The 14,571-nt window shown below is 39.0% G+C and overlaps 1 protein-coding gene and 1 pseudogene across 1 annotated transcript; both read right to left on the bottom strand.

Moving 5' to 3' along the window:
- Nucleotides 1–67: 67 nt before the first annotated feature.
- Nucleotides 68–6,916, bottom strand: LOC115684341 (magnesium transporter MRS2-3-like; annotated as a pseudogene).
- Nucleotides 6,917–9,583: 2,667 nt separating this feature from the next.
- Nucleotides 9,584–13,543, bottom strand: LOC115684340 (magnesium transporter MRS2-3-like). Its single transcript, XM_030609078.1, has 6 exons — nucleotides 13,148–13,543; nucleotides 11,527–11,715; nucleotides 11,308–11,436; nucleotides 10,300–10,460; nucleotides 9,969–10,200; nucleotides 9,584–9,868 (listed from the first exon to the last, which is right to left on the bottom strand). The coding sequence occupies exons 1-6, from the start codon at nucleotides 13,541–13,543 to the stop codon at nucleotides 9,584–9,586; spliced, it is 1,392 nt and encodes a 463-aa protein (XP_030464938.1).
- Nucleotides 13,544–14,571: the final 1,028 nt, after the last annotated feature.

Raw genomic sequence — 14,571 nt, 5'->3', positions numbered from 1 at the left:
ACATACTGTCCGTATTTGCGTGTCCACACAAAACATTCTCCGAGCGATGTTGATCTTGACCTGTTAGCTATATAAACCGTTTATGCTTGTAGCATGCTATTGCGATAGCATACAAGACAATCATCCCGACCGTGCACCCGCTCGCTGTCCAGAGGAAATTGTTGATTGTTGGATTTGGAGGGTGGAAGAGTGCAATTCTGACGTTCATGCCGACTATTCCGGTCACGATGATGAACATGGTATGAATAGTGTTGCCGTCGATATCACCACTCCCATTTGCAGCAGATTGTTTTGCTGGTCATCCAACATTATGTTCACATCGTCCTCCGTGTCTTGAATGTATTCCCTTAGCTTTCAACAGAGACAATATGAAAATGTTTGTAAGGAATCGAATGAGATTCGACGTTGTCGAATTCTTATGTTTATTTACTTTTGAAGAATATTAACTTTGGTAAAAAATATCCCTTCGAAGAATTGCTGTCTTGAGGAAAGTAGTATTTTTCTTCTGGATTGGGGAGATGAATCTTTGTGTGAAGCTAATCTACTATCCATAAATTATGAAATAACTCTCTCTCTCTCTCTCTCTGGCACGCCTCTGTGCATGGTTAGTTTCTCAACATTTCGGAATATCTTGCTTGTACAGTAGTTGTTGCTGATGGAACACGCATCCTTTGGAGATCAACGGAATGCCAAATTTTCTCTTGGTGAGGAGGATCATACACATGCAAATGCCCTCAGATTTACCTTGAATCAAGAGTCAGTACTCCATTACTGTACTTCGTGCTATTTCTCAGATTTTTACATAGTAGGATCATCTATCCATTAATCGTTTTGGTCAGTATCAGCATGTAAGTGTTAAACGTCAGGAGCAGGGATGTTATTAAGCAGTAAACTTACTAACGGGAAGAATTTTAATTGGATAGTTATTACGTATGAGTTTTCGCCTATCATTATCACATACTGAATGTTCTTTTTTCCCTCAAAATGAAGGTTACTTCTTACTTTCGCTTTTCATTGGGTGAAACCATCGAATGAAGCCTGAGTTACTCGTCTTATTGGAGAGTAATGAATATGGAAAAATGTTACGATGAAATACTAACTGGAACATTTTCTGTTATACTTTCCCTTTTCTCCTTGGTATAGAAGTTAACCTTCTAGTATACTTCAATCTTCTCCATGCTTTCTGTTCCTGCTATTGCACAGTTTGTCTGTTTTTGGTAAGTTTAGATTCCATAGAGTTTTAATGCTTGTTGTGTCTGTTCTGCAGTCCACGGGTAATATTTTGTGGTTACAGCATTCCTCATCCTTTGGAAGCCCGGGTTAATGTTAGAGTTCAAACGACAGGAATTATATGCTCTCATCAATCTCTAGCCTAAGAGATGTGATGTACTTACGATGCTTTGCTTTGCTTCTAAACATCATGTTATAGTGTGAAATTGTAGTTGGTTATGTTTTTTTTTATATATAGATGGGTAGACCAGGAAATACGATTTAAGTGTTGCTGGATTTTGTCAAAAAATGGTTTGACGAGCTCATGGAATCGGCACAGCACATCACGGAATCTTTAATACATGTTGCCATACCCAGCATTGTTAAGTCATTCAAAATTGTACCAACTCTCTGTTTTAACTTTGCACCTTAATGCCATGAAACTTCTTCCACAGAACATTGGAGAGGATTGCCCTGGTTAGAAGAGGCCTCCCTTTCACAGGCATTAGGCCTAGCTTTCATGTCTCGCATCCATCTTGCCCCACCTTCTGTAACCAATGGTGCTGTTGGTCATAAAGCATTTTCTTCTCTGGTGATCTCCAAAATGGCTTTTCATGTATTCTACTCTGTTTGAATCTTTTACGTGGTGTTTCTCAGATGAGCCAGCAAGAGAGGTATTGAAAGATGCATGCCAAGATCTGATGCTGATGTGTCAACACATAAGGGGCACATTCGATAAAGCTGTCAACGATATTAGAACGGAAACTCCTCCTGATAATCATCCCTCCCAGGACATTGACTCAGATTAACGGTGAAATTATTGTAGCAGCTTTCGATTTATTAGGCCTCAATCTATGGTCATGTGACCTTTTTGAAGAATGGCCTCTATCGAATTCTTGTCTGCAGAAGAATCTTGCACTGATATTTTAAGTAAACTGTTTGTGAGTAATTGGGAAGCCATTGGGCATCATTATATTGATCATCTATGCAGACCTAATCAGCGTCAATGGAGGAATTATAGACAAGGATATCGATGTCGGGGTCATACTTCTTACCTATGTAGTATTTTGATAGATAAATCATTCTTTTCTACGTAACTGTTCTTTTTTTTATTTGGCTTCTGCTCATTCCTTTTACGATATTTCCATCAAATTGTTCCTCAAGAGGACCCATGCAGGCCTTGCCTGTGGGGCTCATGCTAGCTTCCATGGAACCGGTTCTTTGTCAACATGCATTGGTTCAACCCATTTCTATGCATTGGTTCAACCCATTTCCTCATTCTCTGCCCGAAGTCTGTCTCATTTTACAAACTTGATAATTAATACAGTAGTATCTCTTTATATCCTCTTTTCTTTCATTTTACTGGAAATCATCTCTCCTTGTGTCCATGTGCTTCAAGATTACATGAGCCACCCGTTCAGAATTACAGTTCTGCAGTAGTCATAGCAAACTATCCATGGAGGGTGTCCAACCTCAACCGATCCTAAACATTTTGCTTATTTTGCAGGTGATCTTAAATTTCTACATGCCCTTAACAGAGCAATCCTTTGTATTTGTACCATGCAACTATGCCGACATACAATAAGATGGTAATGATGGCGCAAGCGACGTTGGTCCATATGAAGTTTTCCTGGGACTGATTTGTGGGATCCGAAAGTGTGATGGCTATGTTAATGCCCATCACGTCACCGAGGACTATGTACCCGCTGAGCACCAGAATAGTAGTTGTTATCAGCACTCCCATCTGCAGAAGATTGTTTTGTTTGTCATCCAACATGATGTTGACGTAGTTCTCCGTGTCGTCGATGTACTCCCTCAGCTTTAAGATCAGAGAAAATAAGAAGAGATCTAACGAGTTTAGCTATTAATTCACAGCGAAAAGGTTGTTCAGTGTCTCTTTTTGGGTATGCGCTTTCATAAGGAAATTTAATTTGTCATCAGAGAGAAAGTATGAGATTCATACTGTAGAGAGCTTGTTAAGTGTGCCATCAACTTGCACGAAGTATGCCTCTAGGAGCATCTCTAATTCCGTCACGTGGACATGCCTGGCTGGGGCGGCGAAGCGAGAATCGCTGCTCTTCGCCGTTTCTATTTCATCGTTCAGCGAGCCACGCGGAGGAGTCAAGCCATCATCGGGTGAGATATCCGGATCTCCACTGTCATGCCTGTATAAATTTGGCGATAAGACAATAGTAACGGGATTGAAGTTAAACAGAAAGCAAGAGATTCAGTATGTGCCCGTCATTGTTGAGTTCATGAACTTCTTCTTCCTCCTCGACGTCAGCTGAGGAAGAAGAAGAGTTGTCATCTTCTTCTTGAAGCAGTTTGCTGGTCAGGTACATACCCGCCATGTCTCCATCATCTTCGAGAATATGCTCGAGCTCATCCCTCACCTAGAGATACATGGAAAAGGCTCATGCTATAAAATGTGGCCACTTGAGATATGTCTTTAATGCAAGTAATGTTAATATGTATGGTAAATGCAATCATGTGTTAGTGTAGTGTTGAATTTTTTATTTTTTTATTACCCATGGGCACGTCATGGAGACAAGGGCTACCTAGAGGCCCATAAAGCACAATATCTAGTGTAATATAACGCGAAAAATAACGGATCTTGCAATGGTTAACGCATGAAAAGAGAAAATTATCATAGAAATCAATGAGAAACAATAAACAACACCATACATCTACATGGTTCGATCTAAGTATCGGTAGAAGAGATTCGGTATTACAATTCGTCAATAGCACATAGCGAGATAAGGTTCTTCCTCAACTCCGGAACATGTCTTACGTTAGTCAATATTCTCGCCACTCCATCGTCCATTTTCATCCGAACTGTTCCGATCCCTACTACTTCACAAGTAGCTCGTTTCCCATAAAAACCTTACCACAATCCTTGTGCTGATAGGTAGCAAACCAATGTCAATGAAGAGTTATAAGATAAGAACATTTCGAGTCAAGCACCTAGTCATCATCTTATCAACTTGTGGTAATTGTTGACACATCGTCGACATCACTAAAATTATAATCTTTTGTGGTAACAATATTACCATCACCTGTAGACTCCACCTAAACTCATTTACTCTTGTACTTTGGACAATCTCTCTTGCAATATCCTACCTCACAACACTGCGAACATTGATGGTTCCGAACATTGAACCTTGATTTAATACAGCTCTTCCATCTGCTATTTCTAGACTCTTTACGATCGACTCTACCCCAAATAATCAAAGCTCATGCCATATTCTACGTTAAGTTATTTTTTGTAACTTCTTTCGTCATTCTTTTAAAACAAGGCAAATTTAATATCTTTCAAGGTAATCGTAGTGTACCCTTGTAGTAGCAAATTAGTAAAGTGCTTAAAAAACCGATGGAGACGCTAACAACGTAATGCCTTGTTTCTCATCATGAAAGGCCTCATTGACGTTCTTTAAGTCCATCATGAGTTTATTAAACTCATCCAAATGGGCTTTAATAGATGTATTTTCAACCACCTGGAACTTAAATATCATTTTCAGCATATATAAGTGATTGTTCAAATCCTTCATAAAATAAAATGCTTGAAGTTTTGCTCACAATGCTACGACATCTTTCTGGTCACTTCAGTCAATATCTCATCCAATAGATTCAATAGAATTATGCATTTCGCACTCTCTATCAACTCTACTTTATCGGCCTCCTTCATCGTTTCTAGCAATTTATCCTTGTCATCTAATACCTTTGCCAAAACCAAGGTTGTAAATAGAGCACACATCTTAATGCTCTACAACCCAAATCCGTTCCTCCCATTGAACTTCTGAATCTTCACTTTTGTTCCGGACATTTTCCAAATAGTGATCAAACAAGCAAAAGCCTTAAATCAACTCTAGAAACTCTAACCTTAACTCTAATAACAATTATTGTAATATAATGCAAAAACTAACGGATCTTGCAATTTATGCTTAAGCTAGAAGGAAAAATATTAGAGAAACCAATGAGGAACAATAAAAAAACACCAAAGAACGTGGTTCGATCTAAGTATCGATACATACTCCACAGAGATAGTCGGACGTAAAAAATCTACCTTGAATTAAGAGAATACAGAGTTTACAATCGCTCAAGTATTTCACAGCCCAAAATTACACCCAAAGCAAAATGCAAATGATCCTGATTCAAAGTAATTTGCATGCAGTCGGATTTAAATGGGTGAGCTCCAATTGAGCTGGAAATTCTCCAACGCCCTAAACAACTGCGCCAACCCAAGGGTATTAATCCGTTCATGCATATAAAAAAAGACCAACCAATTTCTACAAGCTTATCGAGATTCGTCACTGATTGACGTGACTATTAGATGCCGAACCCAATTTCAAGTACGAGGAAAACATAGTTTAAGGATAGATAGAGAAGAGGAGTCTCAGACCTTTTGAACGCGTTGAGTTAATGCAACCAAACGGCCCTTAATTTGATGAACCCTTTCGAGGTAGAAGCTACTAATCTCTGAAGTTAGCTTATCCAAAGCGGGATAAGCCTCTTGCTCTAATGCTTTTGTCTGAATTTTCACATAAGTTGATTAGCTTTATGAGCATTAAGTACTGACTAATCAAATAAAGAAACACCAACAACATAGAGACTCTGTACCTCGTCGTCCAAACAGGAGCAGGCAGCTTCAAGGCATGCCTCTAAAGCAACAAACTCGAAAGGAAGAGTCTGCAATCTGTCTTGTTGTTCCTTCAACACTTGACTGTGTTCCACACTCTCTTGCGAGCCTTGGATGATTTTTGCTAGCTCCGCTGCAGTTCGCTCATCGCCGCCATTTCCGCGAATCTAATTAGAAAAGCACAAGGCCAATATTTTCTTACTAGCCAATCGGGGGTTCGAACTGTCCTATGTTTGTGGAAAGATAAAAAGAACCTATGAAGATTTATAGTCGCTGTGAAGATCTACAGTAGCGCACTTAATCCAGTCTTCGCACGAAAGAAGAGGGGCTCTGAAAGAGCCTCGCATCTAGCTCGTTCAAGCGCTTTCACAATCACGTCAACCGTTAAGGACCCGCATGACAATAAAGTTAGCGAAGTATGGGGTGACGTAGTACCCATTCTACATAAGATAAAATAATATATATAAATATATATTATAAAGCGACAAATCCACAGGTTTTAGGACAATGTATTTATCACCGTGAATAAATATGTCTACCTATGGAAGGATATGTAGTCAACTATATATTGTAAAACAGTTCCCATTAACGTGAAAAATGCATTCTTCAATCCGAAATGAACACAATACTAATTCAACTAAATATAAAACATCTATTCTGAATCAAGGAAAGATTGAAAACCTTCACTGCTTTGGCTTCATGATAATGCAAGAACCGTCGCTTGAGCTCCTCCACGAAAGGAACCACCGCTGGGTCCCTGTAGTTCAGCAGCAAAACATTATGTGCGGTGATTATCCCCTTGATGTGCTCCAGCTTGATCACAATGGCTCTCTCGCGGCCCGTGATGGACGACGGGTACGAGAGAAAAGGGTCGAGGATCCGGAGGTCGCGGGCCGAGAGCCCCGTGCGGCGCATGATCGACTGCTTCCCGACATCAATCTGCTGGACCCGGCCAGTCGAGTCAATGACAAGCCAGGTCTTGAGCCGTACCGCCTTCTTCTGGTGCCGATGATCCTTCGTGTTTCCTGTGTCGATTGGGGCCGGGTGCACCGCGGGGTCATCTCGGGGCATCGTCGAAAGATGATCGCTCGACACGGCCATTAGTGAAGATTACTTTGTGAGCAGACATTAATGGAGCAGGGTCTATTTGACTCTCCGTTGAATTAACTATAGAGCATGATTGTTGGGTGTTATGTATGGCGTGGACTGTGCTTAACGAGCCAGGTGATATGCAGTGACGGCCCTCACTGGGTGGGTTATCCATAAACATTGTCGTAGGTTGTCCTGTTTAATCACTTTTTTGGTGCAGAAAGCACGCACTATCAAGGTCATTCTATTATGACCCAAAAAAAATAGAGAAGGTCATTCTATAGAATTATTTTACAAGAGATTTGGCAGGAATAATTTATCATTTTGTTAGGAAAATTATCCTAATAGTCCTAAACCTATTACAATTTTACCAATTCAGTCCTAAACCTTTTAATTTAACAACCGAGTCATAAACATTTTCACTTTTTATCAATTTTGGCCGGAAATCGCTGACATGAACGCTAACCGTGCCATCGATCGTGCCAGCGATATAGACATTTTTAATAATATATTTAATATTTTTACAAATTATTTATTTCTTTTTTTCTGTTCTTCTCTTTTCCTTCTTTACTTTTTTTTCTTTTTTCTTTTTAATAATATTTTCGCCGGCTATTACTGAGACTTGGCAATGGCCGATAATGGTCGCCTGGCTTAGGCGAGGGCCGCCCTCGCCAGCCTCGGGCAAGGGACGCCTGCACCTAGCCTAGCAAGGGCCGCCCTCGCCCTCGCCTGATTTGGCAAGGGCAACCCTCACCGTCGCCAATCCAAGTGTGGGAGTCCCTCAACTAAGTCTGGCAAAGGGAAAATGGGGAAAATGTTTAAAAAAAAGAAAAAAAAAGTAAAGAAGGAAAAGAGAAGAAAAGAAAAAAGAAAAAAAATATTATAAAAAATGTCAACGTCAGCGCCGATCGTGTCACGTAGGACAGCTATCGTCTACATCAGCGATTTCTAGCCAAAATTGACCAAATGGACTCAATTGGCAAAGCATGAAAAGGTTTAGGATTCAATCGATACAATTAAAAAGTTTATGACTGAATTGGTAAAAACGCAATAAGTTTATGACTTTTTGGATAATTTTCTCATTCTGCTGTAAACAGTGCAATAATATTTAGATGATACAATATGGATTTCTCGTGGATTGTTAATACGTGATTGATTTGATTGAATTGAATCAAAATGATTCTTGTAGAAACCACGATCTTGGTTCGTTTATTCACTTTCATTCTCGTCTATTACGTGGTTGATGCACAACATTCAATTCATGACCCAAACCCATCGGGTCGATCCATGTCAAGCACTCTGAGCTACACACATTACAAGCAAGGCTCGACAAGGGCTGGTATTGCAGGGTCTAATATATTTTTTTACTGTTACAATAATAAATCAAACTAACCAAAACCCTGTCTATATAAGAAGAATTATGCCAATTGACAACCTAATAAATAGATATATGATACGAAGTTGACTTGAGGGAGTTGTCTTGCAAAAAAGGAAGTGAATGCCAGTTTCACATGATGACAATGTCGATGATTGTACAAATGGATGTCCTTAAAAAATTATTAGGTTTCAGCTTTTGACTTCCCTTAATGCCTGTTCATCAAGTTGCTAAAATATTCACTATCAAAGATTCTAAAAAAAATGCTAAAATATTCGATCTGAAATGCGTTGAAAAAAATAAGAGTGAGCCACACATGTCGGGTAAACACCATAATATGCGGAGCAACTATTGCATAAACTAATTTAATAGATCAAGTCAATCATATTTCAAGAATCTAAGGAATTCATATCGAGTCCACGAAGAAAGACAAGTTCCGATTTTTCTTTTCACCATCTTATTTGGACCGGAAGTAATTTACCCTCTTAAGTTGAAGTATACCCCCGTCTACATGAAAATACCAATTGGAGTTATTAACCAATTTTTTGTTTATGAAGCCCTCGACTAGTTTAGTATTACTTGCTTTTATTTGAGCCGCTCACTAAATTTAATTTGATCGATTCAAAATTATAAACTGCGCCAATAATTTATCAATTCTTGTTGAAGTGACCAACTTTTAATAAAGGATAAAATATAATTTTATTATGCTAGGTGACACAAAATAAAGTGGTAATTTCGTATAAGAGTTGATAAATTCAATAGGAGTTGGTAAATTATTTGAAAATTTGGTAATTCGGAAACAACTTAGTCAACATTAATAAGTGGCTCAAAAAAGATTTAATAACCTAAAACTAGTTAGTAACTTTTTAAAAACGCCAGTAAATACTTAAATATAGTTGATCATTTGACATAAGAGTTGATAATTTCAATAAAAGCTAGTACTTATTAGAAAAGTTGTAACTCAAAATGAACTAATCAACGTCTGTTAGTGGCTCAAATAAGAGTCATACCTAGTTGATAAGTAACTCACATAAAGTTGATAATCAGATATAAAATTCGGTAACTTCAATAAAATTCTTATATCATTAGAAAAGGTCGTAATTCATAATCGACCCAATAAATATTGATACATGGCTCAAGTAAGTGTTGGAAACCTAAAGATAAACACATATTGTAAAAGCATAAGCTTTTCCTTTAACTATACCACGCATACTGTCCGTATCTGTGTTTCCACCCAAAACATTCTCCGAGTGACATTGATCTTGACCTAATAGCTATATAAACCGTTTATGTTTGTACCATGCTATTGCGATAGCATACAAGACGATTATCCCGACCGTGCATCCGCCTGCTGTCCAGAGGAAATTGTTGATTGTTGGATTTGGAGGTTGGAAGAGTGCGATTGTGATGTTCATGCCGAATATTCCGGTCACGATGATGAACATGGTGATGAATAGTGTTGCTGTCGATATCACCACTCCCATTTGCAGCAGATTGTTTTGCTTGTCATCCAACATTATGTTCACATAGTCCTCCGTGTCTTGAATGTATTCCCTTAGCTTTCAACAGAGACAAGATGACAATGTTTGTAAGGAATCAAATGAGATTCGTTGTCATGAGTTCGCGCGCGCATTCGAGTGTAAAGTTCGAGATTTGTACCGTGGATAGCTCGTTGAGTGTGCCATCAAGTTGCACAAAGTAAGCCTCTAGGAGCATTTCCAATTCGGCCACGCCAAGGTGCTTGCCTGGGCCATCAAAGTGCTTGCTCATGCTCAAGCCACCATGAGAGTTACTTTCTTTGATCCCTCCTCCCATTTCATCATCATTCAGCAATCTGCGCGGAGAACTCGAACTCTCATCTGGTGTGATTCTATCGTCTCCTTCGCGATTCCTGCATAATTAAGGGGAAAAAGCTTTGAAGAATAGAAAAAAAATTCGAAATTATTCGGCCAGGATCGAAAACACAATGCTAGAGACGTAGAATGTTTGCCTTTCTTCTTTGTCTGGTTCATGAAGTTCATCTTCCTCCTCGGTGATCGAGGAAGAACAAGATGAAGACTTGTCATTTTCATCTTGGAGTAGTTTGCTGGTCAAGTACATCTCTGCCATGTCTCCATCATCCTCGAGAAGATGCTCGATCTCGTCCTTTATCTAGAGATGAAAAAATCCATGGTGAACCGTTTTTGCTAATTAGTTGTGTCATGGAATATAATATCAAAACAACGTTTTCATCTTACAGTTTAAACTTTTCGATTAGTTGACTGTGGCTCCTTTTGCATTTGTATCATAGAACTTTCTAGGCGGCCTCTATATGCCTCCCCGACCCCAATTTTATATTTTCTTACACTAAGGCCAACTTCTCGAGTGATGAGAAGTGTTATAATATTTAATATTAAATAATACCTTCATTTAACAACTTAAATATTTATCAATTGTGATATCATAAAATCCCAAGAGCTAACTCAGTTACTCATTCACTCACTATTTTTTCTTTAGACGAACTAATACAAGTGTTAACTCGCTTGAAATTTGTTACATGATTTCGGTTGACAATTCCTAAAAAATAGTTACTAGGCAAATGAAATTTGCTAACTCACTAGATTAACTGGTAAATTAAAATAAAACATTAGATGTTAGTAAGTAACTCAAATGAGAGTTGATCATCCAAAACTAAGTGGTAATTTAATCTGACAAACGTTGGTAAGTTAATCTAATTTAGGTTGGTAATTTCGTAAAACAGTTAGTCAATTCGAAGGGCAAGTAAATTTATGCTAATAAAAGTTGGTAAATTAGTACAAAAATGTATTTTACATACTATAAAAAAAGTTAGGTTTTACATAAAAGTGTTGATAAGTTACCAATAAGTTAATTTAGAAAAAAAAAAAAAAGGCACGAGTCATTTTCTCTACCAATAGTTCTTCGACACTTACCAACATTATTGAAGTTAACCAGCATTGAGGAAAATTCTATGGAATTCTGCAGGAATGAAAACTCAAACCTTTTGAACTCTTCCCGTCAGCGCGACCAAGCGAGCTTTAATCTGCCGGACCCGCTCGAGATGACGGGTACTAATCTTCGAAATTAGCTTGTCCAAAGCAGGATTAGCCTCTTGCTCTAATGCTTTTGCCTAAATTTTTCAGCAAACAATTTGAGGAACGATAGTTACAATATACTGCTCTCCAATGCAGATAATGCAGATAAAAACCAGAGTCATTACCTCATCGTCTAAACTAGAGCATGCAGCTTCAAGGCATGCCTCTAAGGCCACAAACTCAAAAGGAAGAGTCTCTGATCTGTCATGTTGTTGCTTAAACTCTCGAGGGTGCAATACGTTCTGTTGTGCAGCTTCAAGAACTTGATGTAAAGCTTCCTCAGATTGCTCTTCATCACCACTGGTTCTGTTGACCTACTACGAGAGAATGACAACCAAGGAAAAATGGCTGCAAAATGAAATCCGGTATCTAGTTTTTTAACAGCTATCGACTACCGTAACTAAGAAAAATAAATTTTCGCGGGCGATATCTGTTATCGGAGCTTTTCATGAGTCAACTAGTTTTAGCTTACCAACATTCATTTTCACGGGCGATATCTGTTCCGATGGTCGGTCAACGGCGATATTGCTGTACAGAAGAGATGGAGACGGTATCTGGGGTACGAATTGTGCGTTGCACCATTTGCACATTGGATAAATAAAACAAACAGAGTACTACTTCACCAGGAATGGCTACCCAGGCTCAGCCCCAAAGAGATGGTGAGAGGACGAATTTTTAATGACAAAATTAATTGAAAATGATAGTTCTCAGGAGATCTTAGGAAGTGATAGATGGCTTTCTAGATTGTAGCTGCACCACTTACCGAAAATTTTTCTTTTTCTAGTTGAAAAAGATGCAGAGTTTGACTTTGAGAGTAAAATTAATACACAGGTGAACTACTTTGCTATGTTGCTGATTTCACGTATTTTAGAGTGGATGTCTGGTTATTTCTGACTTCTTTTTTGTCTTTTCTCAATCACTTCAAATAGGTCAATAAGAACAAGAAAAGTAAACCTTAAATTCTACTAGTAAACTGAGTTGTTTTGTTGTCAAGGCATAGTGAACAATCATCTATCCATTCTAGTTCACACAATCTTGATTCAAAACTTGGGTAAAAATATGACAATAGCTGTATAAGGTTGAGTGATTTTGTCCCGATTTTGGAAGCTTTTCGAAGGATACATTTGTTTCGAGAAAGATGAATGATTTAGAAAATATTTTCCAAAAAATAATCGCTTGTATCAATTATAAAAATGAACGAATGAATGAAAAAAAAAATTCATTGTCCACGAAAATGTTTAGACGTAAATTGTTGTCGACAATGAAACATTTTTCATCGATTGATTATTTCAAATGATGGAAACGATCATGTTTAGAAAAATGTTTCCCAAATCATTCGTTTCCCGCGAAACAAAAGAAGCCTCAAGGTAAAGTTCACATTGGACTTATCAAAATCACTCAAGAACTAAATCAAACCAATTAAAAGTTTAGGAATGGTGTTTCGTGTTGGACAAAAGTTCAACGGTCCAATCGAAACAACTGAAAATTAAGTGTTAAATTCAGATGAGACATTAAGTGTTAAACCAAAGGACAAGGACGTCTAATAGCATAAATAGGAATGCGGTGGTTGACATGAGCAAACGGGGACTTTGTCCTCCAAGAGCAGCTAAATAATTCTCAAACTTCATCATGTAAAGTGGCTAATGCTGACTTTGGACAAATCAATCAGATGCCACGGATGTACAGTCCATGTCTCCTTTAATACAGTTCTATTGTATTGATATGCTCGAAAATAAAACTCCAAACCTTCATGGCGTTGGCCTGATGATGATGCGAGCACCGATTCTTGAGCTCCTCCACGAAAGGAGCCACCGCGGGATCCTTGGAGTTGAGCAGCCAAACGTCCTTGGCCGTGATCACTCCCTTTATGTGCTCCAGTTTGATCACCAGCGCCCTCTCCCGCCCCGTCACGGCCGACGGGTAGGACAGCGACGGATCAAGGATCCGCAGATCCCGCGCCGAGAGCCCCGTCCGCCGTATGATCGTGTGCTTCCCCGCGTCAATGAGCTGGTCCTGGCCTGTCGAGTCGACCACAAGCCAGGTCTTGATCCCGATGCCCTTCTTTCGGTGCCGACGGCCTGTCAAGTGGTGGGCCGCCGGCATCCGAGGCGGGTTCGGGTCAAGCTCCTCTTTCGGGCTCATCGAAGGATGGACCTCCGACATTATGTTCTTCTCTCTTCCCGGTTGGATCAGAGAGATAATGAATTGGAGATGGAAACAATGTTTGATGTTATCTAAACAGAAAAGGGTTTTTATATTAGGGAGAGTAATTTATCGGAGAATGACGCAAAGATGATTGACATTGGAATGCGCGAATTAAGATTAGTTTTTGCTATAATTGCTGAGCCTAATATGCATAGTTTAAGGTGGAACATGCTTGACAAGCCAGGCGATTCGCAGGGACGGCCCTTACTGGGGTTGTTTGTGAGGCGTGGAGAACCATGTTGCATTGGAAGGAGCTCCATACATGACGAACAAATTCATGCACAACAAGCCCTAGGATCGGATTTGCTTTATTACGTATGGGACTAACTTAGATCCTAGCGCCCGGACAAACTTAGTTCATGTGCGCCTTGTGCGTCCAATAACCTCTACTAATCGGATGGCTAGATGCCCAAAATTATCTTCTCAAATATAATCAGGAAATGTGTATTTTGTGAAAATTCGGTCTGTTGGGAGGCGCAGGAGAAGTTCGATACTTTCATCCGGAAAGATCATCAATAGTGAGTCCAAATCCAAGTCTATTAACTTGAAAACCTCCTGTTTGCCGATAGAAATGTTGGCCTACTTCCACACCCTATATATCGTAAAACCCTTTTAGTGTGTTGGTGGAACACAACAAAACATTCATATTGCCCTCTGATAGAAATAGAACTTTAAAGGGAATTATTTTGATTCAACCATCTCTTTTTCGACCTGCTTAGTTGAATTTTCTATTTTGGATACGAACTAATCACATAATATCCCCACTAATTTGGATCATATTCAGTTAAATTCGCTTTCACTCAAAGGTATGGGATATAGTCTAATTGTAATATATTAACGACTTCACCATGCATCACATCCACGATGTGAGATATGTTTGTCCTAACGCCCTCACACATATGCCTCAATAAATCTCCCACTAACATGTAACCTTCTAGCATTAGGCCCGCTCGTGCGTAATTCAT

The sequence above is a fragment of the Syzygium oleosum genome, unplaced genomic scaffold (assembly GCF_021117445.2).
Source record: "Syzygium oleosum isolate NSW1041296 unplaced genomic scaffold, Sole_v2.1 Sole_v2.27, whole genome shotgun sequence".
In the NCBI taxonomy this organism is placed as follows: Eukaryota; Viridiplantae; Streptophyta; class Magnoliopsida; order Myrtales; family Myrtaceae; genus Syzygium; species Syzygium oleosum.
This window is presented reverse-complemented; position numbering and strand designations above follow the sequence as displayed.

Bases quoted from the DNA above. Each gene is read 5' to 3' on its own strand.
- LOC115684340 (XM_030609078.1), bottom strand. From the start codon at position 13,543: ATGAGCCCGAAAGAGGAGCTTGACCCGAACCCGCCTCGGATGCCGGCG. The intron at 11,437-11,526 runs GTAATGACTCTG...TGAAAAATTTAG, and splicing joins GCTCTAGTTTAGACGATGAG to GCAAAAGCATTAGAGCAAGA. The intron at 9,869-9,968 runs GTACAAATCTCG...CTCTGTTGAAAG, and splicing joins CACTCAACGAGCTATCCACG to CTAAGGGAATACATTCAAGA.